Source organism: Pezoporus flaviventris, unplaced genomic scaffold (genome assembly GCF_033815535.1).
Source record: "Pezoporus flaviventris isolate CSIRO_AGI_PZ_B2104156 unplaced genomic scaffold, CSIRO_AGI_Pfla_v1 ptg000001l, whole genome shotgun sequence".
Lineage (NCBI taxonomy): Eukaryota > Metazoa > Chordata > Aves > Psittaciformes > Psittacidae > Pezoporus > Pezoporus flaviventris.
In genome coordinates, this window is record NW_026892549.1 from 55,719,390 (window position 1) to 55,744,753 (window position 25,364).

Below are 25,364 nucleotides of genomic sequence, written 5' to 3' on the forward strand. Positions count from 1 at the left end.
TGCTTCCCATCACTGTTTAAATGGAAAAAGGGAACTCTAGAAGTTCAGACATGGGTGTTGTATGTGGGGCTTAGTAGCCTGCTGATTACTTTTGCTTTAAGGGGAAAAAAACGGTGATAATGGATCTCCCTGAGATGAGCTTCATGGAAGTTGCTCCAAATCCTTGTGGATGCCAAAATCTCCAGGTAATTTATGTAATGCTTGTCTAAAGGCAGTGAGTGACGGAAGATGAAACACTTGGGTTTATTTCTCTGTTCCTATAAACCTGCCTGCCTTAGAAATGCCAGTTTACTCATTAAACTTCTAATACCTACCAAGCTCCTGTTGCCCAGGCATTACTTTCAGACTAGTCCACAGCTGACAGAGTAAAACTGTTGCTGTTGTCTGTGGGCTCTCTTCTTGCTGGAAACATTAGAAGCTGAAGGTGTTCTCCTGTGAAAGAGATGCTGCCAGCTACTAAAAGCCATCACCACAACTTCTCTCTTTTCATTGCAGTCCAGCGCACAAGGCTCAGCTCACAACTGAGTTGTTATGCTCCTAGAATCAACATTGCAAAGGTACTTCAAAGCCGTGGTTTGTGTTAAAAGGGATCTGACCAAGGGGATGTTACAAAACATGGTCTAAAGCATCTATAAAACAAACTCCCATGGTTTCCTCTGGCCCTGTCAAGGTAACTTGGGAAATGCAGCAAAAGGTGTGAGCCTCCAGCACCCTGCTCCAGCAGCAAGCCTGCGGTGCTAGAGGCACTTGGATTGATGCTGCAATGCCTTCTCTCAGCACAGGTTTGAGGGAGAACATATTCCTATCTCTTTTTAATGAACTCCAGAGTAGTCTCTTGTTGTTTCAGCTGAATTCAGGCAGGAACTGACTTTAGCTCAAGGCCATGTTTCAGACAAGGTAAGAGCATCCCTGTGTTTCCAGCTCCAGAGGATTTGTGGCAGTGGTACACTACTCAGTGTTTCCTTAAGGGGTTAGAAAACCTGTCAAGGTGACAGCACCCGGGGGACCAGCAGTGAGGCTCAGAGCTTCTCCTCTGCAGCCCTAGTGCACGGTTGTACTGGGAAGACAGTGGGGGAAATGGCAATGAGCCAGAGCCCAGGATTTAGGAGATGAAGGTGGATGTGAAGGTGCGTTTGCCTGTGGTTCCCAAGAAGGAGGCACCATTTTAACCTTGTGAGTGTGTTCAGTGGGGGGCAAAAAAGACCCACTGTTCATCCAATGGAGCCTGCCTCATCCCTCCTCATCTTCATGTGGAGGCAGAGGTTATGCAGGGCTCAATGGGTCCCTCTGGGGCAGGGCACTAAATTGGGCCTATCATCTCCCTCCAATACCTGCAACAAGCGCCAGCCCAATTCCCAGAGAGAATCTGGGAATAGAAACCCACTAGAGCAGGTTGCTCCAAGCCCCTGTGTCCAACCTGGGCTTGAACACTGCCAGGGATGGGGCAGCCACAGCTTCTCTGGGCACCCTGTGCCAGTGCCTCAGCATCCTCACAGGGAAGAGCTTCTTCCTTACATCCAACCTGAACTTCCCCTGTTTCAGTTTGAATCCATCACCCCTTGTCCTGTCACTGCAGTCCCTGATGAAGAGTCCCTCTCCACCATCTCTGTAGGCCCCCTTCAGACACTGGAAGCTGCCCTGAGGTCTCCACACAGCTTCTCTTCTCCAGGTACTCCAGCCCCGTACATGTGTGCTGGTGTTTCTGCTTCTGTGCTTCATTCGATGAAGCCCATAGCTCCTGTCTGGCTGATGTGTTTGGGGGTTCAGAAACAGACACAGTGCCCATGGCACAGAGCCGGGGAACCTGCTCTCTGCAAGGCTGCTCTGTGTGCTGGGACTGCAAGCACAGCCCTGTGGAGGCACAAGCACTTTTCCCCCCTCCCACCCAAATTCCTCTGCTTTTCTCCCAGTTCAATGACTGCCAGCCTTTGTCTCGTGGTCTGGCAGAGCCTGGTGCCACACACACCAGAAAGACAAAGAAATAAGTGGCTTTTCTCCCTGAGCCTGCCATGAAGAGCCCACATTGTGTTTTACTGGGGAGAGGAAGGCAGGCAGAGAGCTGGAGTGTTTTGCTCAGCCTTGGACTCTAAAACCCTCTGTTTCTTTAAACACATCGTCCCAAAGCTCTGGCAAGGAAGCAGTAACCCTGAGGTAAGGAGCCCCAGGGTTACACTGTCCTAGTCAAAGATCAGGACCATGAATTCTAAAACAGAATCATAGAATCCCAGCCTGGTTTGGGTTGGAAGGGACCTTAAAGCTCATCCAGTTCCAACCCCTGCCACGGGCAGGGACACCTTCCACTAGAGCAGGGTGCTCCAAGCCCCTGTGTCCAACCTGGCCTTGAACACTTATGAATAATAGAAGCAGCTGTCTGGGAAGCACTAAAAGCAAAACCATCTCTTAGCCCCACACCTGTGCCCAGACTTCCTGGACTTTCACAGGCTAGATCTGGAACAATCCAGGCCAAGAGATCAGTGTTTGCTAGGATGTGAGCCTGGAGAAAGGTCAGGGAAGTTGCCCAGAGCTGGTCATTACCAGAGGCAGGAAAGGACCAAGGTTTCTGGTGTTCACACCAGATCCTGCTGCTCCTTCCCACCCTATCAGCCAGTGCAGCAGCTCATTCCAGATCATTCCGTGTAAAATATACAAGTCAGAATTGGGGTGCAATGGACAGGAAGAATAAGAAGGAAAGAGAATTTCAAGACTGTTCAGGCTTTGATCTGCCAAACGCTAAATTTTCTGTTCCCTTGTGGGAAAAGGTCAGTTTCAAGAATGAAATCAGGAAATGGTTTAACAAGGCTGAGCCAGGACCTTGTCTCTGAGCAGAAATGGTGTGTTTGAATGCATTCCATGGCTAATAACTGAGAGAAGAGATCTGCAAATCAAACTGCTATCATCAGAGAGAAATACTGTTTCATAGAGTCATAGAACAGTTTGGGTTGGCTTTCCCCAAACCAGTGTTTAAAGCTGTTACAAAAGCTTCCAAGAGCCAATGTAAGGAAACGATCAATGTGGACAGCTCTCTTGCACATTGGTACGTGGACATGGGTTAGTGGTGGACTTAGCAGTCCTGAGGTAAAGGTTGGACTTGAGGATCTTAAAGGTCTTTTCCAGCCTGACTGATTCTATGAGTCTAACCTGTCTTCTTGGTAATAGTGGTGACCTGTTCCAAGTCACCCTGAGTCTGAAATTCATCACAGACATAGAATCACAGAATCATAGAATCGTTATGGTTGGAAAGGACCTTAAGATCATCAAGTTCCAACCCCCCTGCCATGGGCAGGGACACCTCACACTAAATCATCTCACCCAAGGCTCTGTCCAACCTGGCCTTGAACTTCACCAGGGATGGAGCATTCACAACTTCCTTGGGCAACCCATTCCAGTGCCTCACCACCCTTACAGTAAAGAACTTCTTCCTTATATCCAATCTAAACTTCCCCTGTTTAAGTTTGGACCCATTACCCCATGTCCTGTCACTACAATCCCTAATGAAGAGTCCCTCCCCAGCATCCCTTATAGGCCCCCTTCAGATACTGGAAGGCTGCTATGAGGTCTCCACGCAGCCTTCTCTTCTCCAGGCTGAACAGCCCCAACTCTTTTAGCCTATCTTCATACGGGAGGTGCTCCAGTCCCCTGATCATCCTCATGGCCCTTCTCTGGACTTGTTCCAACAGTTCCATGTCCTTTCTATGTTGAGGACACCAGAACTGCACACAATACTCCAGGTGAGGTCTCACGAGAGCAGAGCAGAGGGGCAGGATCATCTCATTCAACCTGCAAAAACAGTTACTGATCCCGCACTGCAGTGAGAAAGGCTTAAATGGAAACACACCACATCAGTAACAGCAAACAGTTCAGCTGTGGCTCAGCTTGGGAAACAGCTTGGCGAGGCAATGAAACACAGTGAAAACCTGCTTTCCTCAGCGAGTTCTCTGTGTTTATCAACCACTCCATTGTACTGTGCCACCAGGAGCAGCCTGGCTGAAAGGCTCTTTCTGCTGCTCTTGCTGCTTGTCTCCTGCTCCCCTCCAGATCCCAACTCCCTGCTGGGCTGCCCACTGGCTCCCACAGAGCATCATGGAATCAAACAGGCTGGAAAAGCTCTTTAAGCTCATCTGGTCCAACCATTCCCCACCACTGCCAAGGCCACCACTAACCCATGGCACTGAGGGTCTCCTCTGCATGGTGTGTGAACCTGCCATCCAGTCTGTGCACCAGCCTGCAGGGGAGTCTGTGGTGGAAATGGACACTCACAGCTCTTGGGTTTCAATACAAGGGCATTTAATGCCTGCGGTGGCTGCCTGGACTGGCAGAGGACTTCTCAGCAACCCCACATTTGTGGCTGTGACATGGACAACATGGTGCATGCAAGGAGGAGGTTCCTGGTTCCCTCCATGCCCCAGCATGTGTCTCAGCCACTGGCCAGGTGACAGCCCCATAACCCAAACCCACTTGATGTGGCTTTTTGTGAGGGCATGGCCAGGCACACCCCAGAACCTGGCACTTTCCCCACATCAGGGAGGAGGTGTGGCTGCTGCCAGCTCTGTCCTTCAACTCCTTGCAGCCTAGTACAATCACAATTCCCCCCCAAAGCATCCCACCGAACCCAAATGCCGGGTGGCAGAGAAGACACAGTCAGACCCATCTCAGAGCTGCACAGCAAAGCTACAAGAGGCTCCAGGCACAAGCTGCCCTGATGGATGTTGCCATCACAAGCAAAGGAAAACCTCTGTCCCAGAGGACACCACAGCCCTGGGACCCTATCCACAGGGACAGGGTGCTCCATCCTTTGCATGCTCCTGTCCCTGGCTGTGGGGCACTGCGGGAAAGGTGCTGGTGCCCCCAGCACAGCCGTGGCTCTCAGTTCACTGCCTTCACTGTGGCGGGAACAGCAGCACAAGCTGCTCTCCCGCTGACTGCCCAGTTATTTTGGCTCCTCACAACGGTGGCTTTCTCCTGAGCAGCTCCCACACTGGCAGCCGTGGGCTGGCAGCGAGTCAATGCATCCCTGTGTGCATCCTTGTGCCGGGCTGGCTCCGGATGCCCCCGCCCTCCGCTGCCATCGGCACTGCAGGCAATAAGAAGGCAGCGAGTCCCCTGGACGTGCTGCATTGCTGTGTCACGGCCCCGGCGCCAGCAAGGAGGTGAGAGGGGCTGCGGGGGGCCGGGGCACCGGGATCTGGGGGTCTTGCTGCCACGGGAGGGGTGGTGTGGGGGCACCACTGCAGCTCTGCCACTGCAGCAAGGAGCTGAAACCCTCCTCAGCCTTGCCGAGAGGAAGCAGCAGGGCATGAGCATGCAAAGGGCTGTTAGGATGCATGCCTGAAGGGCTTTAGGAATATTTCCTACCTGACTGGGGACTGTCTGAATGATTGGGCACTGCCTGTGACGCAGAGAAGGTGTCAGCTTGGGACACATGCCACAGGATGACAGTGCTTTCAGCATCCAGCCTTGTCAAGGTGAAATGGGAGCCGGGCTGCAGGGCAGGAGATTTTTATCCGTGGGGTATGAATTAGCTGACTGCCAGACTAAGACTTGCTCCCCTCCCAGCATCAGTGCATTCTACAGCTTTTGGGAAGCTGGTTTTGTATCTCTCCCTTTTAGATGAGAGTCTGTTTGTGAAACCTGCAGGAAACGCTGCAATCCCAATGGTTAACATTCCCAAGAGTCTCCACATCAAGGGAGGAGGGGGGTTAGAGGAGATGTGCTTAGTTTGACCTGCTGGCACTCATCAAAACCAGCTCCTGGCTGGGTTCCCCTGACTGCTCTGCAGGCATGAGAGGCAGAGGTGAACATGCCTGTGACAGAGGGGACAGCAGAGCCTTTCTGAAGCTCCATGTGCAGACACGAAACCCCTGCCTGCCCCTCTCCCAGGCAAGGAGAACAAAGCAATGGGTTAAACAGCAGGAGCCAAAGAAGACATGAAGTGACACATGCCATCTGCTATATAAAGAAATTTATGTGCAGGTCTGCACATAAAGAAAATGCAGGAGCATCTTGCTGGAAGGCACCAGGGCTTTGCAGCCTCTCGTCGTTTGCTCTCCTTCACTCTGACCATGCAGACACCCAAGGTGTCAAACTCACACCAGTCCCAGGGAATAGGTCTATTCCTGGTGTCCTATACTGGGCACTCCTGTTGTGGCTCCCCATCCCTCCTGGAGGCAGAAACAAGGTTTCTCAGGATCTTCCTCCCTGAAGTGAGTGCTGCCAGTGGAGCTTTTCCACAGCATGGTTTGAGTTTGGGGTCCAGTGCTGCCCATGCATGGGGGAAGCCCTGGGGCAGTCACACTTGCAATGGGAAGGACATTTCTGGGGCTGTCCCAGGCTAACGGACTCATTGCTCCCTCTGACCCCAGAGCCACACTGCCACCATGTCTGAGCTGGAGAAGGCCATGATCGCCATCATCGATGCCTTCCACCAGTACTCGGGGAAGGAGGGAGACAAACACAAGCTGAAGAAGTCAGAACTGAAGGAGCTCATTAACAATGAGTTGAGCCATTTCCTTGGTGTAAGTATTGCACCCCATTCAACTGAGCAGCTCCCAGGCTCTGCTAACCCCATCTCCCATGGAAAACAAGTGCAGGGGAAGGGGAAGCTGGTGCAGCAGTGCACTGAACACTTTGTTCCTCTCCACAGGAGCAGTAAGTGGCAGAACAAGGGCAACAGCCTGCACTGGGGGCTCCGGTTTGGGTTGGATAATAGGGAAATCAGGCTGAGAGAGCTGGGCTGGTTCAGCCTGGACAAGAGAAGGCTCCTCAAGGGGAGACCTCAGAGCAGCTCCAGTGCCTAAAGGGGCTGCAGGAAACCTGGAGAGGGGCTTTGAACAAGGGCCTGTAGGGACAGGACAAGGGGAATGGCTTTAACCTGCCAGAACAGGGGAGACTGAGATGAGCTCTTAGGCAGAAGCTCTTCCCTGTGAGGGTGCTGAGGCGCTGGCACAGGGTGCCCAGAGAAGCTGTGGCTGCCCCATCCCTGGCAGTGTTCAAGGCCAGGTTGGACACAGGGGCTTGGAGCAACCTGCTCTAGTGGAAGGTGTCCCTGTCTGTGGCAGGGGTTGGAACTGGATGAGTGTTAAGGCCCCTCCCAACACAAACCAGTCTGGGATTCTATTGTTCTGTGAAATTTCCTTCCCTGGGAAGGGCGGACAGCCCTGAGGGGCTCAAGATGTCCTTTCCCAGTGGAAGCTGTGGCTGTGATTCCTGCTCCAGATGATGGTGCAGCACAGGGTGGTACCCAGCACAGGTGGGGAACCATCAGCTATTAGGGGTGTTTCTGAGCAGAGATGCAGCCATGAGAGCATTTGAGAAACTGGGACATGGCACATTCTGGGCCTTGCTCTGATCCCCCCAGCTTTGGCTGCCTCTTTCTATCCCTTCAGGAGATCAAAGACCAGGAGACTGTGGACAAAGTCATGGAAGCACTGGACAGTGATGGGGATGCAGAATGCGACTTCCAGGAGTTTGTAGCCTTCATTGCGATGGTCACTGCTGCTTGCCACGAGTTCTTTGAGCATGAATGAACTGGTGGGAGACAGGCGAGCGCCTCCCGCTCATGCCGCAGAGGAGCAGAGCAGCATCGTTCCGCTGGGAAAATGACTGGGGCTCCTTGGAGTCAAGCTTGTGCTAGACTTAAGCAGCTTATTAAGTTCTATGGCTCTGTGAACAAGAACCCCCTACATAGTTCAGGAGAGTGCCCACCTGGCTGGATGTGGTGTGAGAATGCCTTGTCTCCAGCTCCTTCCATGCTGTTGTATGCCAGGGATGTGCATGGGGCTGGATGATGCTGTGATCCAAGCTTGCTTGCAAAGGGAAAAGGGGAATTCAGGGCTGAAGCAGGAGGTGATGCAGAGGGGCTGGTTACAGAAGCCTCGTTCTGGCCTGAGCAGAAAGGCTCCTGTTGATTCCCATGGGCTCTGACTGCCCTGTGCATGGTACTAACACAAACAGCACAGCCCATCCCTGTCATGGGGCTCAGCAGAGCCCACACACTTCTTGGTAAATTGAGACACCCTTGGCTTGAAAGGCAAAGCATAACTACCTAACAGCCCAGGCTCTTCTCTTGCCAATGAATCCTCCTGCTTTTAGCAGCCTGCAGTCTGAAAGCGAAAGTGTACGAGGCTCCTGCCTTAGGGACAGCCGCTGGTCTTGGAAGTGCCTTGGTAAGGTCTCCGGGCTCAGTCAGAAGGCATGAGGGGATCTACCCAATATGACCACAGCGCTTTAACACAGACCAGAGCCTCCAGTGTGTCGAAATTGTGAGAATAAATTGTTGGTTTGGTCGCTGGTGAAAAGCGTGTCATTTTGTCCCATGCAGCTCCTCAGTTGCCTGCACTGTCACAGGAGCAGGCTGGAGTATGCAGCCTCAAGCACTGCTGCAGCTCATGCCCCTGGGTTGCTTGTTGGGCATGGACCCTTCAACTCTTCCCTGGCATCACTGTGGCTGTCCAGACTGGCAGATGTACGTGCAAGGCCAAAAGAGCACAATGCACCTCCACGGGGCTGCTGCTGTTCAGGATGTGTACACTGCTGACAAAGGTCATGCAGGGGCTTGCACTGGTAAACCTTTGCAAGGCCAAAACTAAACTTAAGACAATTCCCCTGAAGCCTTGTCCAGTGCACTTGCTGTGCAGTTTAGCAATAGCTCTGAGTTAGGCATTCGTGGCTAGCAGCATCTATAGTGACAAATCCCCAACAAAGATGCCCAGAGATGTTTTTTCTACCTCATTACACATTTCATTATGATTTCATGCACAAAGTGACATGTCTTTGCACAGGGACCATCTTGCTATTCTCATCTGCCTCCCCCAAGCTGTGAAAGTAGACACTTGGGCAGATATGCACACAAGAAAGACAACATCTTGTACTGCATCTGCAATTAAAACCCAGCTATGCCATCCCAGGGAAGTGTCCATTTGCTGAGAACTTGTTTAGCATCCGAGTTACTTCCACCACATTTTTAACATCCTCATCTTGATCAGCTGTTTCCAACATTTCCACAGACCTGAAGCAGTATGGGAGGACAATGAATGGGGAGGCTGCCTGTCCCAGTGTCCCCACGGTTAGGCAGGGTTCATGGGACCCTCTCTTAAGCCTGAACCTGAGTTCAGCAGAGGGGTCAGATGCTTCTACACAAGGTTCTGCTGGTGAGGCTGCCTGTAAGGTCTCCAAGTCCCACTTGCCTTCTGTCTCACCTCACCAGCAGTGCTCCCATGGTGAGGAATCCTTCCCCAAGACTGAGCCTTTTCAGCAGCTCTGCACAACTGTGCAGCAGCATGGCTTGAAGCCTGCAGAGCCAGGGAGACACGGAGCAGGCTGTCCTTCCCTTGTGAGCAATGACAAGTAGGAGCAGGGAATGACACAGCACAGGTATGCATGTTTCTGGTACCCCCACTTCTGGGAACTCACAGAGTCTTTACCTGGCACAGGAGAATCACAGAATCGACCAGGTTGGAAAACACCTTTAAGATCATCAAGTCCAACCTGTACCCCAGCACTGCCAAGGCCACCACAAAACCATGTCCCTAAGGCCCTTGTCTACAGAGTTGGGAACACTTCCAGGGACAGTTAAAATGCCTGACCACCCTCTGGGAAAGGAATTGCTCCTAATATTCAATCTAAACACCCAGAACTTGTGCCTCTTGTCAGGTGTGGGAGGAACACCTGCCCTGACAAGGACTGGACAAAGACAGGACAAAAGCCCACAGAAACTTCCCACCACAGACAGAATCCCAGGAAAACACCTCATGCAGCTCTTGTCATACCCACATGGTGGTAGTCAGCTGTTCAGACCCCCCAAAAACCCACACTGCGTCCTGACTGTACTGGGAGTGCTGATCATTGCTGTGAGCACACCTGAAAAGCGTTCTTCATCCTGTTACCTGTCAACAGAAGCGCATCCAGGATGAATCATTCATGGAATGACAGTGAGACAGATAACGGATCTCCAGTACAAAACATGCCTTTTCCACAAATCATCTGCAAAGTAACGGTGGATTTTTACAGACCCCAGGAAGGAACATTCCCAGCCTTGCTGGATGGAGTAAAACAATGGCACAAACAAAGCACTTCACATTTCCCACACCTTGAGAGCTCCACGCTGTTGTGGCACCGAGACGTGCTCCTGCATCCCAGCACTGCAGTGACATGGAAGCACCTTCCTGCTCCCTCTGTATGTTACACTGAAAAACGTGCTTCCTAAGGAAGTGGCAGTGAATGATCCACAGACTGAAGTTGTTCCCCCAACAGATATTAAATCAGAAGGATGTACTGCACTGTACTGCAACATTCGGGGCATTAGAGCGCATTTGCAGGTTTTCCATTGTGAAGTACTCTCAACACTGGATTTTATGGTGCAAAGTCCGAAATCATCTGCACCCCCAACAGTGTGGACTGCAAGGGGAAGGCAGCTGACAGAGCAAGGAAGTAGAAGAGCAAAATGGGAAGTTTTTTAACCAAACCAAACCACCTCCAAAACGATTCAGCAGCAACCTGATATAAACCCGATCTTTAAAAACTATACACCTTGATAAACTATAAACCTGATCTTTAAAAGGCCACTTTTATATTTGCTTGTCACTGAAATCTTGATTCTGCATGTGGGCACGCCACATTCCAAGTACAGACAGAACCACCACGGCACTGTTACCTGGGTTTGGCAGAGAAAAATGCCAGAAGTAAAGACAAATCACTACTGTGCAAGCATATTTTAAGGAACACTAGAAAATTAGCAAGTATTTTTCATTTTCATAAGAAAACTTTTATGTTTAGGTGAGAACAGGATTAAAAAGGGACTGAAGGAAAAGACAGTGGTGTATATTATTTTAATAACATGTATTGAAATAAAAAGATAGAACTCTGCTTATATATGGCACTGGCATAACCGAATTGGAAATGAGCCCCAGTGTGCCTAGTCCCTCCTAAACAACACAACTGGTCACCAAACAGGATTTAAAGACTACAACAAAACTTTACATTAGAATTTGTCATGAAAAGAAACTGCCTTAGAAACATCTCATCTGAAATACCTGACCATGGAAATATCTAGAGCATATTCACCAGCTGAATAGAAACACCAGTTCAACAAAAAGAGTTAAACCTTAGTATACCCAGCATCAAGTAAATCTTGAAGTGCAAAAGGTTAAGAGCATTATCTAATGCAGTTGTGTTAGCTGTAAATCAGTTCTTAGATGTAACCTAGTTCTGTCACCTAGTGACATGGTTTCTGGCAATACTTTGTACGTGCAAGTGTTCAGAAAATTCAGTTTCTGGCCTTAAAATGGAGTTTTAAATATGCTCTAGAAACCAAAACCAGAAGCCTCTCAAACAGATCCTTAAAGCGCATACAACATGTTTTCACACAGTGGCAGGGAAACAGCATTAAAATAATCAGGGACTTGATACAGAGAACTGGGGAGATGGAACAGAAAATTAGGAATGTGCACTTCAAATGAACTCACTGCTTCCTTTTTTCCTGCTGCTTCCAAGGTAACAACAAGCAATACATAAAGGCGTAAAGCAGCCTCATAGTAGTGTTGATGCTGTACGGAGCTTATAAATGTCAGTACAAAGTGCTGGCTCACAAGAACACTGGCTGCAGTAACAGCAGTTCTAATAATGTCTGCAAAGTCACTTAGCACTCGATGGAGTCCAATCTCACACCCCAGAGTATATCTGAAGCGTGATGCTTGGACAGCAACCCTTTTGTGGCATCTTGCCTCATTCCTTCAGCATGGTGACAGTGAAAGGCTCAGAATTCCCTTGTTGCTACATTTTACGTTCCTGAAAGATCAGGTATAAATAAGTAAATAAACAAATTCTTGCACCTTTGTTACACGCTGACATTTCAAATGTCAAACTTGTTCAATCTAAGATGAATGACAGATTTTTGGCACCTTTCTTCATTAGTTTTGAGAAAGGTGAGTGAAGTTACTCTGGCAGTAAAACCTAGAATGCTCTAAAAGCACTTCACAGACAGCATTATCTTTATGCTAGAGTACAATGCCTTGTTGTAATTAAGAGTGAGAAACCTGAAAAGGCTCAAAGATGCCATCTTCTCACCATGTACAGTGCTTTTAAAAACAAAACACGTTCTGCAAGACAAATTCACGTTTGTTTCCTAACCCCACTGTTGGTACAAATCTGTTTTCTGTGCCACTTCCCTTGCCTCTTCCAAAACCTTTGCCTTCATTTAATAGATTACAACTTTTATTTATTTCTGCACGCAAAGCAGCATTCCCCATTCAATCTGAGTTAAAGCAGGTGCTTTGGTCAGGAACCCCTGGAAGTCTGTGTCAGAAAATGCTGCTGACACCAAACAAAACCACTGGGGCCTGTGAGCAGGGGGTAACCACAGAGGGCTCTGCACAGCACAGTGACTGCAGGGAGCCTCAGCAGATTCCTATGCATGTGCTGCGCCCCACAGATGCTGAACCTCACATCACATTTGGAAACACGGTCTCGTGCAGCACATCCTTCTCTTTCGGTAAGAACTAAACCAGACGCTACTTCCTGTGAGCCACGTTGTGGAGGACCAAGAACAGTTCTTGTTTCAGTGACTTTTACACCCTTTCCACCTCCTGCTGCTGCTTCGGGTCAGCCTGGTGAGCCTGCTCAGCACCGTCACCTTGCTGCTGCTGTTTCTGCTCCTGCTCTTCATTACCACCCGGTGCTTTTGCCTTGGTGGCTACGGACCTGGCTCTACCAGGCCTCACCTCATCCTGCTGCCGCTTTTCACAGCGTCTTTCAAAGGCAGAAACCCCGGCAGACGCGCGGTCGCAAAGCGAGCAGTGGTACGGCCGCTCCCCGCTGTGCGCCCTCATGTGGAGCCGCAGGTACGCGGCCCCGCAAAGGCTCTGCCGCAGAGCCAGCAGCGCTGAGGCTCCCGCGCCTCGTGGCTCTTCCCGCGCCGCTTGAAAGCCTTCCCGCAGGCGGAGCGCACGGAGCTCCTCTCGCCCGACTCCGGGAGCGGAGGTGCAGGGCGAGGTGCGATGAGGCGATGAACGCCTTGCCGCAGAGCGCGCAGCAGTGCGTGCGCTTGTGGAGAACCAGTCCCGAGGGGAGGGCGAACGCTGTGGCGCACCGCGGGCAGCGGTACGGCTTCTCCTCGCTGTGCACACGGCGGTGCTTGGCCAGCGCGCTCGCCTGCGCGAACGCCTCCCCGCACTGCTCCCACCCGTGGGGCCGCTCCGCGAGAGCCCAAGCCCGGAACCACCGGTCCGGCCCCATACGGAAGCGGCGGCGCACGGTGGTGACGGCAGGAAGCGGGGTGGAGCGGCCGTCATTTTGTGGTGCGCCTCCTGTCCCTCCGGAGGTGGGTGACAGCGGAGGCGAGGCGGAGTCGTGTCCCTGCCGGCTCCTCTGGTGCCGTCTTCCCTTTGTGCTGCCCGGCTCAGCGCTGGCTTTGCTGTGTGAAGTAAGTGCGGCCTTGCTGAGGGGAGGGATGTTTCCCCCCCCTTCGGTGTGTGGCAGTTGCCAGTTGAGGGGAGGACCCCCCCACAGGGCAGTGCCGTGCCCCAGCGCATGGCGATATATACTGAGAACAGAGTAAACTCGGGAACATCTAGGCTTTGAGGATGTGCAATTGCTTTAATTGCAATGAAATTCTGCAGCAAAAAGGCTCTTCAGGCATTAAACCTCTCCAAAACACTGGTGAAAACTGCACTACGGAGGAGCTGCGGTTTTGATCTAACAGCACTTCGGCACTCAGCAAGCCAGACTGTTTTGAACTGTTTAATGTGCTTTCTGCGTTAGGTTTAGTTTACAAGGCAACTCGTCTCACTGCCAGCTATAGCTCAATACAAAAATCTCACAATGCTTTATGTGCTAAAAAACCACACTATTAAAATGGGGTTAGGTAGTTCTTTCCTTTCACCAGCTGTTCTGTCACAAGCAGTGTCCCACAGCCCACTGTTAGAGGTTGCTGTTATTTAATAAGTTACTCAAGTTCTGTACATAATTACAGTCAGAGTATGCAGCTGTATGATACACCACAGCCAGACACCACAAGGGCAAAGGACTACTGTAGATGGAAGCTTTTTGTTGAAGATTTTACAGTTTACATTTGACAAAGAGTCAATTTGATACCCTCATACTGGGAGAGTGACATCCATCTTCCTTAGGCACTGATCCAGGCAGAACTGCCTTGCAGAATAACCTGGCTCTTCTGCCAAACTCATGCATTATATATATATATATATGTATATATATATAAAAGAAATTATGTAGCTCTTCAACAACTCTATAAAAATAATTATTTGTTAGTCTTGTCTTACCTTCAAATACATGAAGTATTTGAATCACTTCACATTCTCTTTCTGAATTAGGTGCGCTGCAATATTAGATCAGGCAGAAACTTCATAACTCTCATCAGCTGAGTGTGAGCCAACCAACTGGATACTGCAGCTTGAACAAGACAGTCTGAAAACCAAGGCATTTTGTACCACAGCAGATCAAGCTAACTAACACTGAGTATAGTTTCCATGGTGGGGAAAAAACCCCAGTAAAAGCACTATAATAAATTTTAACATAGGATATTCAGGGAAAACATATAAGACCATGCTTCATAAACATTTCTATGAAACATTCAGAGATTGTTGGCTTTGGAATGAGTTTTCAAATACTTGTTTTTATGCAGGGCAGAACACAGCTAATGCTATGAAAACAAGCAACTTGAAGTTACAACAGTAAGAGCAGTGAAGGCTCCTGCATCGAGTGGTTAAAAGTGGATATTAATTTATATTTTATTACAAAGTTTATAGCATTACAGAGTCCAGCATGGCACAATAAGTAACGTTTTTACAGCTGCAGTATTTGTTTTCGCTTGGTACAAAAAAAGCTGAACAGCAGCATAATTGCTGTTATATTGAATCTGGGATTGGACTGAATTTCTTCTGAATGGGGGCGACTCAGTGATTTCAAATAAAAAGGCTGCATTTTTAAAATTGCAAATATGTGCAAAATTCCTTTCATTACAGTAGAGAATATGGCAGAGATGTGTGCAGTCTTGAAAGTGACGCCTGAACCCAGATACTGCCAATATATTGCAAACAATCACATGGAGGGTGAACTCCAAATGGGTACTCACGACTCAGTACTGTTTCCAGGAGTTGTCCTCACAGCTGGTGTTTTCTCCCCACCCTGCTTTATGTCCTTTTATGCAGTGCATCAATTCTGACATTCAGAATTGGTGTAGAAAAACCACTGGTCCATCACAGTTCTCACAAGCTTCCTTCAGGAATTCAGTAAACTCTCCATCCTAAGTCAGCTGCAACTGTTACAATGGATTTATGAAAGCAAATGCAATCTGAGAGATGAACGTCTGTGAAGAGGAGCATCTCCATTTCCCTTTCAACAGCTTTTAAAACCACAGAAAATGGGTTCCAATGTTACTATGTGGAAAGTCCCTTTATTTTGGTGCGTTAGCCTTGGTGTGATTTTTCTCTTTTCACATGTTGTAGGCAACATAAATAGGATCCAACTGGTCAGCTAAAAACCCGTCTCTCAAGTGCATCCGTTGTTTCTCACCACGGGAATTGATAGGAATAACACCGGGGTCCACGATGACTACAACACCTACTATAAGATAATGCTCTTCCAGAACCACGTTTGTTACCAGAGCAACCAGGTCCAACGCTTCTTGTTCTGAGCCTTCCAACTCCACAACCACCACAAGCAAGTTGGTCCATGTAAACACAGCACTGTTGGCATGATACAGATAGAAGTGGTGAGAAAAAACTACACTCAAATGAAGCTAGTTATCAGAGAGGGACTCACTGGAAAGACATTTTGTAAGTACTTGAACAATATAAGAAATGAGAACACGTGATAGAATATTAATGTGAAAATATTAATAAATCAGGAAGTATGAAAACTGTAAGTTCTTGGAATATTCTCCCACTGTTTGTTTTAATTGTCCATGTACAAAATATAAGTAGGTCCTTTTCTCTTACATGTCCACAGTCGTGTATTTAAAAGTCCTTTGCACTTGCTTGAAGGGACCTTAAAGCCCATCCAGGTCCAACCCCCTGCCATGGGCAGGGACACCTTCCACTAGAGCAGGGTGCTCCAAGCCCCTGTGTCCAACCTGGCCTTGAACACTGCCAGGGATGGGGCAGCCACAGCTTCTCTGGGCACCCTGTGCCAGCACCTCAGCACCCTCAGTAAAGAGCTTCTGCCTAAGAACTCATCTCAGTCTCCCCTCTGGCAGGTTAAAGCCATTCCCCTTGTCCTGTCCCTAAAGGCCCTTGTCCAAAGCCCCTCTCCAGGTTTCTTGTAGCTCCTTTAGGCACTGGGAGCTGCTCTAAGGTCTCCCCTTAAGGAGCCTTCTCTTGTCCAGGCTGAAATCCTGAAGATGTGTTTACCACATCCAAACATGTACATTCTGACAGTCAGGGAAGTCAAGGCTGTCCTGCCCTGTTCCCATCCTGCCATTCCTGTCTTTCAGACTATGAAGATCAAACTCTCATAAAGGTGTGGGTTTTATTTTGTTTTTAGCATTGGAGGCAGGGTCAAGAGGGACATAATATTTCAGTTACTCTCACTGCAGTAGTTTCTATGCAAACTTTTCATGAGCACTCTACAGCAAGCTCTCAGTCTAAGCTCTGTTCCATGAAGCTTAGTTTCTGCTGCTTTAAAATAAAAGAATACAGAAAAGTAATACTGAGGCTCTTACCATTCTGCAATGCTTTTATGTGCTCTTATTACAGAGGTCTCTATATCAATGGGATGGTACCTCATTCCTCTGAGCTCCAGTGTTTCATCCAAAGAGCCTACCACATAGAGGGCATCGTGCCTCTCTGCAACATAGCACAGACATTAGAAACACCATCAGATCTACAGAACAAACACGGTCATTTGTATGTACTTATTCCTGATGTTCTAAGGTGCTTCCTAGAAGAAAGAGTCTGTAATACACATCAAGCTCTACCATTTGGAGAGAAGAGAATTAAGAGGTCACGTAGGACTTCTGCCTATTGACTCCAAGCAAGTGAATTCAGGCTAAAAAGAATTTCTGGGTAATCTAATTCTGTCCCTTTTCTCATGTAATCTCAAGTCATAAATCCATTCAAGATACACTGTTAAAGCATCTTTTTGTCCCACTCTTCTTCCCAAAGAACTTCTCTCCTCTAATCGACAAGAACACTTTCCAAATTCCAGAGGTAACTTTTATTTTTCTTTTCGAAACCAGTTTACACCCACTGTTCTCATACCAGCAACAGTCAGCTTCTGAAGTTCCCCATAGTTAATTCAGTGAGAACAGCCTATCTCCTCAGACTTAGCTTTGCTAGGTTAAATAAGCAAAGCTCTCCTAAGGCCATGCTCTCCTCATTGCCATGTCCATCCAGTAACTCTGCTCAGTTCAACTTTGGGTTTTCTGGCACCTGTTTTATAATTCTGTCCAAGCATGTAACTTGAGACAAAAAGCAGACTTGTGTTTCCTGCATACTTGGCTGTGATATTTCACCATATATAGTCTCTCAAATGCTGACAAACTCAAGGACAACTGGGATTGTTCCACAGGGATAAACATCTCTGTATGAGTTTTCAGAAAGCTCCAAGGCACAAAACCTTGCTATAGTAATATGCTGCCTTCTCACCTCTCTTCCTTTGTGAATGCCTGCTCACAGATTCCAATTTCTCAACTACCAGCTTTCTCAAGAACAGGGAGCCCTTTCACTTTGAACAGTGGCAGAAACACAATTCCACCAAAGCATCCTGTGTAGAGCTGTGCCCTGCAGGTTAAGTCGTTACCCTAGAAAATGAGAGGGGAGGAAAGCTCAGAACCCCTTGGTCGAGTGTTTTATCATGCTCTACCAGCTCTGACGGGTAGCGAGTAATGAACGATTCCTGTTACATCCAGCACAGGATCTGGTGGAAGTCAGGATAAACTTGCAGGACAGCTTTCTCTTTGCTAGCTCAGCTACCCCAAGTAGTTTCCAGAACACGCCTCTACAAGCACATTTGGTTTCTCTCACCTCCGCTAGCATCAGTAAGTTCTGTTCTGCGCAGAAAGCCAAGGTACCCAGTCCGAGCCCATATGGTCTGAGTGTCTCCAAAACTCAAGCGAGCAGTAAAGTGATCAGCGTGCAGTGCCTCTTCTCCATACACTGTGTAGTAACCAGTAGCATTGTGTGGGCTACTCACCCATATCTAGGAGATAAAAACCGAAACAAGCAACAAACCAAATTCCTGTAGAAACACTGGTTATTTTGCCAGACCCAGGCAGCAGCATTTCTAGATTTACAAGATCTGTTCCACTGACAATTTTGTTTCTCCTAAAATGCCAGGAGTAGTTTTATTAAAATAAGTCATTAACTTCTGCCTCACAGAAAATGACCAGGAAAAAGGACTAAAAAAGTTTTATATACATATATATGCATAGTTTGGCAGGGGAGGGAGGAAACCACGCAGACGTACATACAAGCATGTAAACTGTTCCAGCTCTCTGCAGAGTTCATTCACTTGCCACATTAAGGTGATTAAGAGGTAGGCATTCATCTGATATGATTTATCTATATATTAAATCACTACAAGTACAGCAGCATCAAAGCTTTACCTCTCCTAAATGCGAGTCTCCCAGAGGTCCCTTGGTTTCCGTGTGTGCTATGATGACCTTGACCCCTGGAAGAATCTGGAATAAGAAGCAAATGGAAGTTAACAGAACTTGAATTCATCAAAAGAAAAGTTAATGCAGAGCCACAGAAGTCAAAAATCTGTGCAGTCTTCTCTTTCTGCTCTTCTCTGTACCATAGCTATCAATCATATCCTCCTACCAAGTTGCTCAATTTTTTCAAGTCCAAGAACTATTTTGCAGCTTTAGACTTGAAGTTTGTTTCACACCTGAAAAATGTCTTCCACATGAAGGCCTCCGATATTTTCAGTTTTAGCAACATATCCTATTGCTTCACTTCCTGCACCTGGCTTCATTTTAATAGCTGTTCATTTTGCACTCTCTCTAATGACTCTCCTAGACATACTGTGATTAATGAAGCTTGTTGCACAGATTTTGTACTGAGGTCCAGCTGAAGCAGCTCACTATCCAGGTACTGGTCATGAGGAGGAAGGATGCTCCAAAGTCTCACCTTCCCAGACTCCATAAGTGGCAGACTGTGTGGAGAACCTCTCTCTACCAAACGCACCCTGAAAAAATAAGAGAATACATTTGTACAAGGATTTAGGAACTTAAATAGATGTGTTCAAGTATTATCCTATCCTTAGCTGCACTGACCAAACCAAAATTTGCTCAGTTATTCACAATGCAGTAACTTAAAAGAGTTCTAGCTGTCTTCAAGATTTCTCTGTTAGCATTCCCACAGACCACGTTTCTTTAATGAAGCAGAAAGAGCTGAGTAACTGTTTCCAACAGAGCTTGAAGGTTGCAGTTCCACCAGCATTTTACATTCACCTTCTTTGTTGGACTTTGTGGCACCTCTGCTTGCCACACTGACCCATGGCAGAGAGGCAGTAGGAATTACAGTAAGTGAAGAGCAAGCAGCCTAAACAGAATTAAGTGACACCATGCAGCACATCAGCAGCATAACTTACGAAGACAGCACATTTGCAGAAGGAACAAGAATTGAGTGCAGTAGGAGAGGCATACAAGAGAGGCAGCTCCTATACATCATGTCATATTAGACTATTCCTACACCTATAGGCTTGAGCTAACACAGTGGCAACTTTGAGGCTACAGCTGAACTTGGTGTGAAAAGGAATATATACCATGCAAGTCATAGTGATACATTCAAGAAGGAGAAAATGACTGTAGTTTACATTGATCTGTTCAGATGCCAAGCAGGGTCATGCTAAACGTGGTGAAGAGCTTGTCTTCGAAAAGCTAAGATTTAAGCTTGCAAAAATTAGAGATGAGTTAGTCACAAAAGCTCCCAGTTAACAAAAGCCCCTAATTTAACATTATCAATTTAAAAGAAAATAAAGCAAATGCTTTATTTAATTTATCAAGACACAAGTCTTGATATTGTGCTTCCTAAGTACAGAAACAAATACATATGTGCATGCACCCTGCTAAACTTACAGTCTTACCCTAACCTTGGTGCTGCCAGCACTTGTGTTAACTGAGAGACGAGTTAATATGAAAATTATGACTACAGAATTACAACTGATAGAATGATGTATCCATGGCAAGTTTCCAGGTGACATGTGCGTACACATGTGCGTGTGTGTGTTTTGATATGCTGTAATACAGGCCTGACATCAATTTATTGGGTCTGGGAAGGCTGAGGGGATTGAGTTGCTTTTGTCTGAAGGGAAGAGTCAAAAAAACACCAACCCACAAATCAAACCAAACAACTAAGGGAGATTCTAATTTACTTTTACCACTACCTAAAGGACCATTAGAGAGAACATGGAGCCAGACTTCTTGGACTTGCTCACTATAAGGAGAAGAGGCCAGTGACATAATATGCAGAATAGGAAGTGCCACCAAGGAAGACTTCCCCCGAGTGGGGTGTCAGTCTCATAACACACACACACACACACACACACACACACACAGAAGGAGCATCTCTATTCTTGGAGATGTTCTGTACTGAACTGCTTCTGGACCTCAGTAACCTCATAAAGTCTTGAAGCTGGTCCTGCTCTGAGCAGGAGGTTGCTTGAGGGGTATCAGAGATTCTGCCTACTCCAGATGTTACTGTGTTTCTGTGACTAACCACCCAGCTGGCAAAGTCACCTTTTGCTAAGCATATGACCAGGTAAGAAACAGCTAATGGGTCTAGGTTATATGGGACTGATGAACAGGCAGCAAGTTAAGAGAGATTCTAGAGAGGAACAGCAGAACAAGTGATGGAGGAGTAGATGCTGGACCAATTCCAGCACAGAGCTGTCATCCTCTAGAATGAGGTTCCTTGTATATGGTGATGAGAGATTAGCTGCTGCTGAGAGCATTTCAGCAAACCAAGGCAATGAGGCTGAACTTTCTGCTCTACAGGAGGAGCATTAAATAGTTAATGCTTTAACATAATCGGTACCTGTCATGTCGAAGTGCTCTCATATCTACGTAGACTGTTGTTGGGTCTGGTCCTGCTGTTCCCTAAGAATAAGAAGGAAGAAACAAATTCAGGAGAAGCCAGAAAAATCCTGTTCTCGTTCTCACAGCCACATAAATTCACAAATTCCTCTTCCTTTTTTACTGACACTTAAAGTGCTGCCCTAATCTATCAGTAGTGTAGTAAAATAGCCCCCCTTACTAGAGGGACTGCCATAAAGCTTTGATGTTTGATGGAATCAGTAAATGAATGCACCAAGTGAAGTACATATTTATACTGTTAAGTCTTAATTTGGTAAGCACTTCCTGTAGAAACAGCAAGTGCAAAGCATGTAAGCATAAACCTATGAGGGCCTTAATCCCTGTCCCAAAGCTCAACTGTTCGGCTTTGTAACAGCTTTATTAACTTATAAGAAAATGTTTACTAACATTTAACAACATTTATCTAAAACGTAACTCCAACCAACCCATATTTTGACAGGGCTCCTGTCAGTAACAGCCTGGGCACAGGCAAAGCTTTATTGCAGTCCCAGAAGAAACCTTCTGACCAGCTCTGGTGAGAAGTTTCCAATTTCCCACCATGAGAACAGGGGACTTTATTTACTCCCCAGCAGAACTGAATCTCAAGAGAGCCAGCAACTACTGTGAAATGCATATTAAAGCTATAAAAATAGGCAAAGCTTTGGTGACTGTCCCCCCCTTCCCCCCAGTTCATTTCTCATTACAGAAATACTTCAAATGAGGCCACTTTGCCATCAGCTCAAGACTGTGCTGCTGGAGAATGTCTTTATGATATTCCCTTGTATGTTCAGAGCACTGCTGAGGCTCAGTGACACTGATGGCCACACAAATGAACAGTATGAGCTTTATCTCTAGGAATATACCCTTCAGTAACTTTAATCATTGCTATAGCTCCCTTTCCGGCTCATTTGAGAAAGAGGTTTTGTACTTTAGCTACAAGTGCTCTTTGTGAGTAAAACTGAACTTCTTTAGAAGAAAAAAATCTCACTTTATCTATTCCAGATGACAACTCTCAAATGACATACATTCATTACAGAGTAATACTGCTGAACCAGACTGACTTTAGGACATTACAAGCACACATGCATCACTATACCTGTTCAGCCAGCTTGCCCAGCCTGTTTGGCTGACAGCAGGACCACAAACAGAAGTAACAGAGGCCATCAAAGTGTGTGAAACAGAGAGAAAGGGGAAAAAAGAAAATACAAACAAAGAGGCACTGGAAACGTAAGATACACACAGTCAGACAGAAAACAAAACTCATACTGTTATAGAGTGAACAGAAAGTTTCCATTTCACATTATTTTTAAGTGTTTCACTGGGAAATATGGAAGTCCCAGTTAATAAACAAGAAGAGTTTTACGGCAGATAATGAGATGCCTATTGCCTTATCCATACTGCATTTGTATCTAAAGGCTGCTTGCAGCTTCTGAAACACCTTCTCAGTAAAACAGTCCAGTAAGGCTGGAAAACATTATGCATTTATTTGCATGCTAACTTGTATCAAACACCCATTCAGTTTGGCTATTTATCTATAGCCATCTAAGTTCTGTGATTTAAAAAGTCAAATACGGGTATCACTTTGGAAGAATGGGGAAAAGAGGTTTAAAAATCCCCCAAGACACTAAGAAAGGGCTAAAGAATGGAGAACAGAGATGAAAAAGGTATAAAATGAAGGGGAAGCTTCAGTCTTCACAGTTTTCTTGCAGTACTTTTCACATTGCCATTTAGCATCCTGCAGAAAAACTGTTGGGGTTTCCCCCCCCGTCTGTGCAGTCTGAACAGCAACTACGCAAACCTGGCTTTTAGAATCCCCATTTAGGCAGCCAATTCAGAAAGCTGTTCTTTTGCACTTGGCATCTGAAATGCCTTATTGAATGAATTTAATGAATTTCATCTATATCCTTCCTATTTTTCCATCTATCGATTCATAAAATTGCTCTGGCCACATTTCTTTATAACCATCTCTCTAGGGGTTGTTAAAAACCTTTTCTCCTTTAATATGTGTGACAGAAACCACAGAAACTGATCTCCAGTCTGTGAAGTGGGACTGTTTATACTTTATGGGCATATTCTCCCCCTCAAAGCTTCCAATTTATACCTTTAATTGTAAAAAGAAGTCTAACTCTCACGAGGTGAGACAAATGTATTTGCATGTTGCTGATACTACTGTTGAGATCTTTAGAAGTAAAAAACCTGCCATCCTTATCAATTTTCATGGGATTTATTTAAGGAACTCTTTCTTCCATTTATTTCAACATATACATAAGCTGTTTTTCAAACAGACAAAATCCGAATGACACAAAAGCTGAAATAGCATTGCTTGAAATATTTCATGTGTTTGTGAACAGGAAGCTCCTGCATAGTAGGAAGGAAACAAGTTTCTTAATACTGGTCCTCTTTATTAGAAAGGGAAATCAATTGGTCCATTAGTACAGAACAGTGAAATTATCATAATACGCATCTCCAAAGCTTATTTACTTGGTGATGAAGCAAGCAAGCAATGGAGCTCTAGCTCATTACAAAAGGACTTATATGAATGAACATGATTTCCTATAAAGTTCCCAGAGATTCTGTATAAGGAATAAAGAGTTTAATCTCACCTGTAAGCAAATTGCCACGTTGACCCTGCACCCAAACGTAGTGCTCACTGCACGAGCAGAGAGGCCCAGGTCTTTGAATAACTTGGAGAAAGACTGTGTTAATGTAATCCTCGGTCTCTCCTCTGCAACCACCATGCACGTTCGCACACAGGACAGGTTAACTCCTTTCATCTGAGAGGTTGGGTGAAGAAAACAACCTCTTAAGTTTGAAGTCAACAATTCTAGAACTAAGCCATTTCAATTCACAGAACAGAGGGACTTCCAAAACACTGGAATAAGTGACATAAACTGGTTAAACACTATACACACAGCCCGCGCTCAGTTTGGCTCCATCGACCCAGGACAACCTTCTAAAACTGTCCCAAGCAGCTTTGTGGCAGGGCTTTTTTTCTGCATAAAACCTACTTGCATGGTGTAGCTGCAACCCAGCCACTCATCATTCTGGGCTGAAAACCCCACAAAGTGTCATTGTTTCACAGGGCTGGGCCCACAGGGGACCTGCTCACCCCAGTTCAGATGCAAGCAGTGTATGAGACATTAGAAGCTCTCATCAGCATGAATGTGAACCTGTAGCAACTGGTTGCGGGCCAAGATTCCCTTCAATGAGAACAGAGGGACAGAGTTTGCTGTCTATACTGAGAATAAGTACAATGAAGCCACTTTCTTGTGCACAACAAGCTGCCAGACATTCCCAGTGGAAGTCCTGAGCAGCTTAGTTACTACAGCCGTGGGAACACTCCTGCCACTGAGACAGAGGCAGCTCCTCAAGGAAATACAGTTTCAGTTAAGAGATATCCCTCAAAAATAAATGGATCAACTATCAATTACTACTACTATCAATTACTGTGTAATTATTGCCGCTAGGAAGATAACAGCCGTTTCAGAACTCAATACCCAGCAAGCAGCACAGAGGTGGCACAAATAAGTATAGTTGAAAACAGAAGAACTTCTCTTCTTCCCCACCAGAAACCTGAGAGCTGAAAATTCCAGCAGTCTCAGTGTTTTCCAAAAAGCAAGTCATAATTAAAGGCTTCATAAAACACTTATGGTCCCATCTTCTGCAGGCTAAAACGAAAGATTTCAGAAAGATACATGTATTTAGATGTCATTATGTTGAAAAATGAAGTCCACTCACCCGGAGTATATCAGTCTGTGTTCCAAGCCCTTTGGTGCACATCTCCATCACAGAGTAAGAGCAGAACGTGACGCGCACTTTATACTGACTGACAGCAGACAACCAGATGGACACGTTGCTCTCCAGTTCCAGAGGAGGGACTAGAATAGACTGATGACCCGAATAGACACTAGGAAGAGGAAGAAATAGAAAGATGAAAACTTCAAGCCAGCATATAAAAAGCCAAAAGTTACATAAAGTCATAATGAAGCAAATACAGGAAAACTGAGAACATGGAATCTATCTGAACTTCACAGAATGGTTTGGATTGGAAGGGACCTTAAAGCCCATCCAGTTCCAGCCCCTGCCACAGGCAGGGACACCTTCCACTAGAGCAGGGTGCTCCAAGCCCCTGTGTCCAACCTGCCCTTGAACACTGCCACGGATGAGGCAGCCACAGCATCTCTGAGCACCCTGTGCCAGCGCCTCAGCACCCTCACAGGGAGAGCTTCGGCCTAAGAGCTCATCTCCATCTCCCCTGTTCTGGCAGGTTAAAGCCATTCCCCTTGTCCTGTCCCTACAGGCCCTTGTCCAAAGCCCCTCTCCAGGTTTCCTGCAG

The 25,364-nt window shown here is 46.8% G+C and overlaps 2 protein-coding genes across 5 annotated transcripts in view; one reads left to right on the plus strand and one right to left on the minus strand.

Moving 5' to 3' along the window:
• The first annotated feature begins 4,895 nt into the window (after positions 1-4,895).
• On the plus strand, positions 4,896-8,283 carry S100B (S100 calcium binding protein B). Its single transcript, XM_061458345.1, has 3 exons — positions 4,896-5,147; positions 6,360-6,512; positions 7,383-8,283. Exons 2-3 carry the CDS (start codon positions 6,375-6,377, stop codon positions 7,521-7,523), a joined length of 279 nt encoding a protein of 92 aa, XP_061314329.1. The 5' UTR covers positions 4,896-5,147; positions 6,360-6,374; the 3' UTR covers positions 7,524-8,283.
• Positions 8,284-13,712: 5,429 nt separating this feature from the next.
• DIP2A (disco interacting protein 2 homolog A) overlaps positions 13,713-25,364 on the minus strand; it is a 100,406-nt gene continuing 88,754 nt past the window's right edge. For 2 of the 4 annotated variants that reach the window (XM_061458386.1, XM_061458358.1), the window contains 9 exons: positions 24,767-24,935; positions 23,632-23,802; positions 22,125-22,247; positions 20,991-21,052; positions 19,083-19,140; positions 18,557-18,631; positions 17,976-18,150; positions 16,673-16,796; positions 13,713-15,698 (listed from right to left, as the gene is read on the minus strand). In XM_061458386.1, coding sequence (XP_061314370.1) covers positions 15,446-15,698; positions 16,673-16,796; positions 17,976-18,150; positions 18,557-18,631; positions 19,083-19,140; positions 20,991-21,052; positions 22,125-22,247; positions 23,632-23,802; positions 24,767-24,935 — 1,210 coding nt within the window. In that variant the 3' untranslated portion in view covers positions 13,713-15,445. The remainder of the gene's footprint in view (positions 15,699-16,672; positions 16,797-17,975; positions 18,151-18,556; positions 18,632-19,082; positions 19,141-20,990; positions 21,053-22,124; positions 22,248-23,631; positions 23,803-24,766; positions 24,936-25,364) is intronic. The other 2 variants (XM_061458368.1, XM_061458377.1) reach the window with 2 other exon arrangements.

Bases quoted from the DNA above. Each gene is read 5' to 3' on its own strand.
- S100B (XM_061458345.1), top strand. From the start codon at position 6,375: ATGTCTGAGCTGGAGAAGGCCATGATCGCCATCATCGATGCCTTCCAC. The intron at 6,513-7,382 runs GTAAGTATTGCA...CTATCCCTTCAG, and splicing joins AGTTGAGCCATTTCCTTGGT to GAGATCAAAGACCAGGAGAC.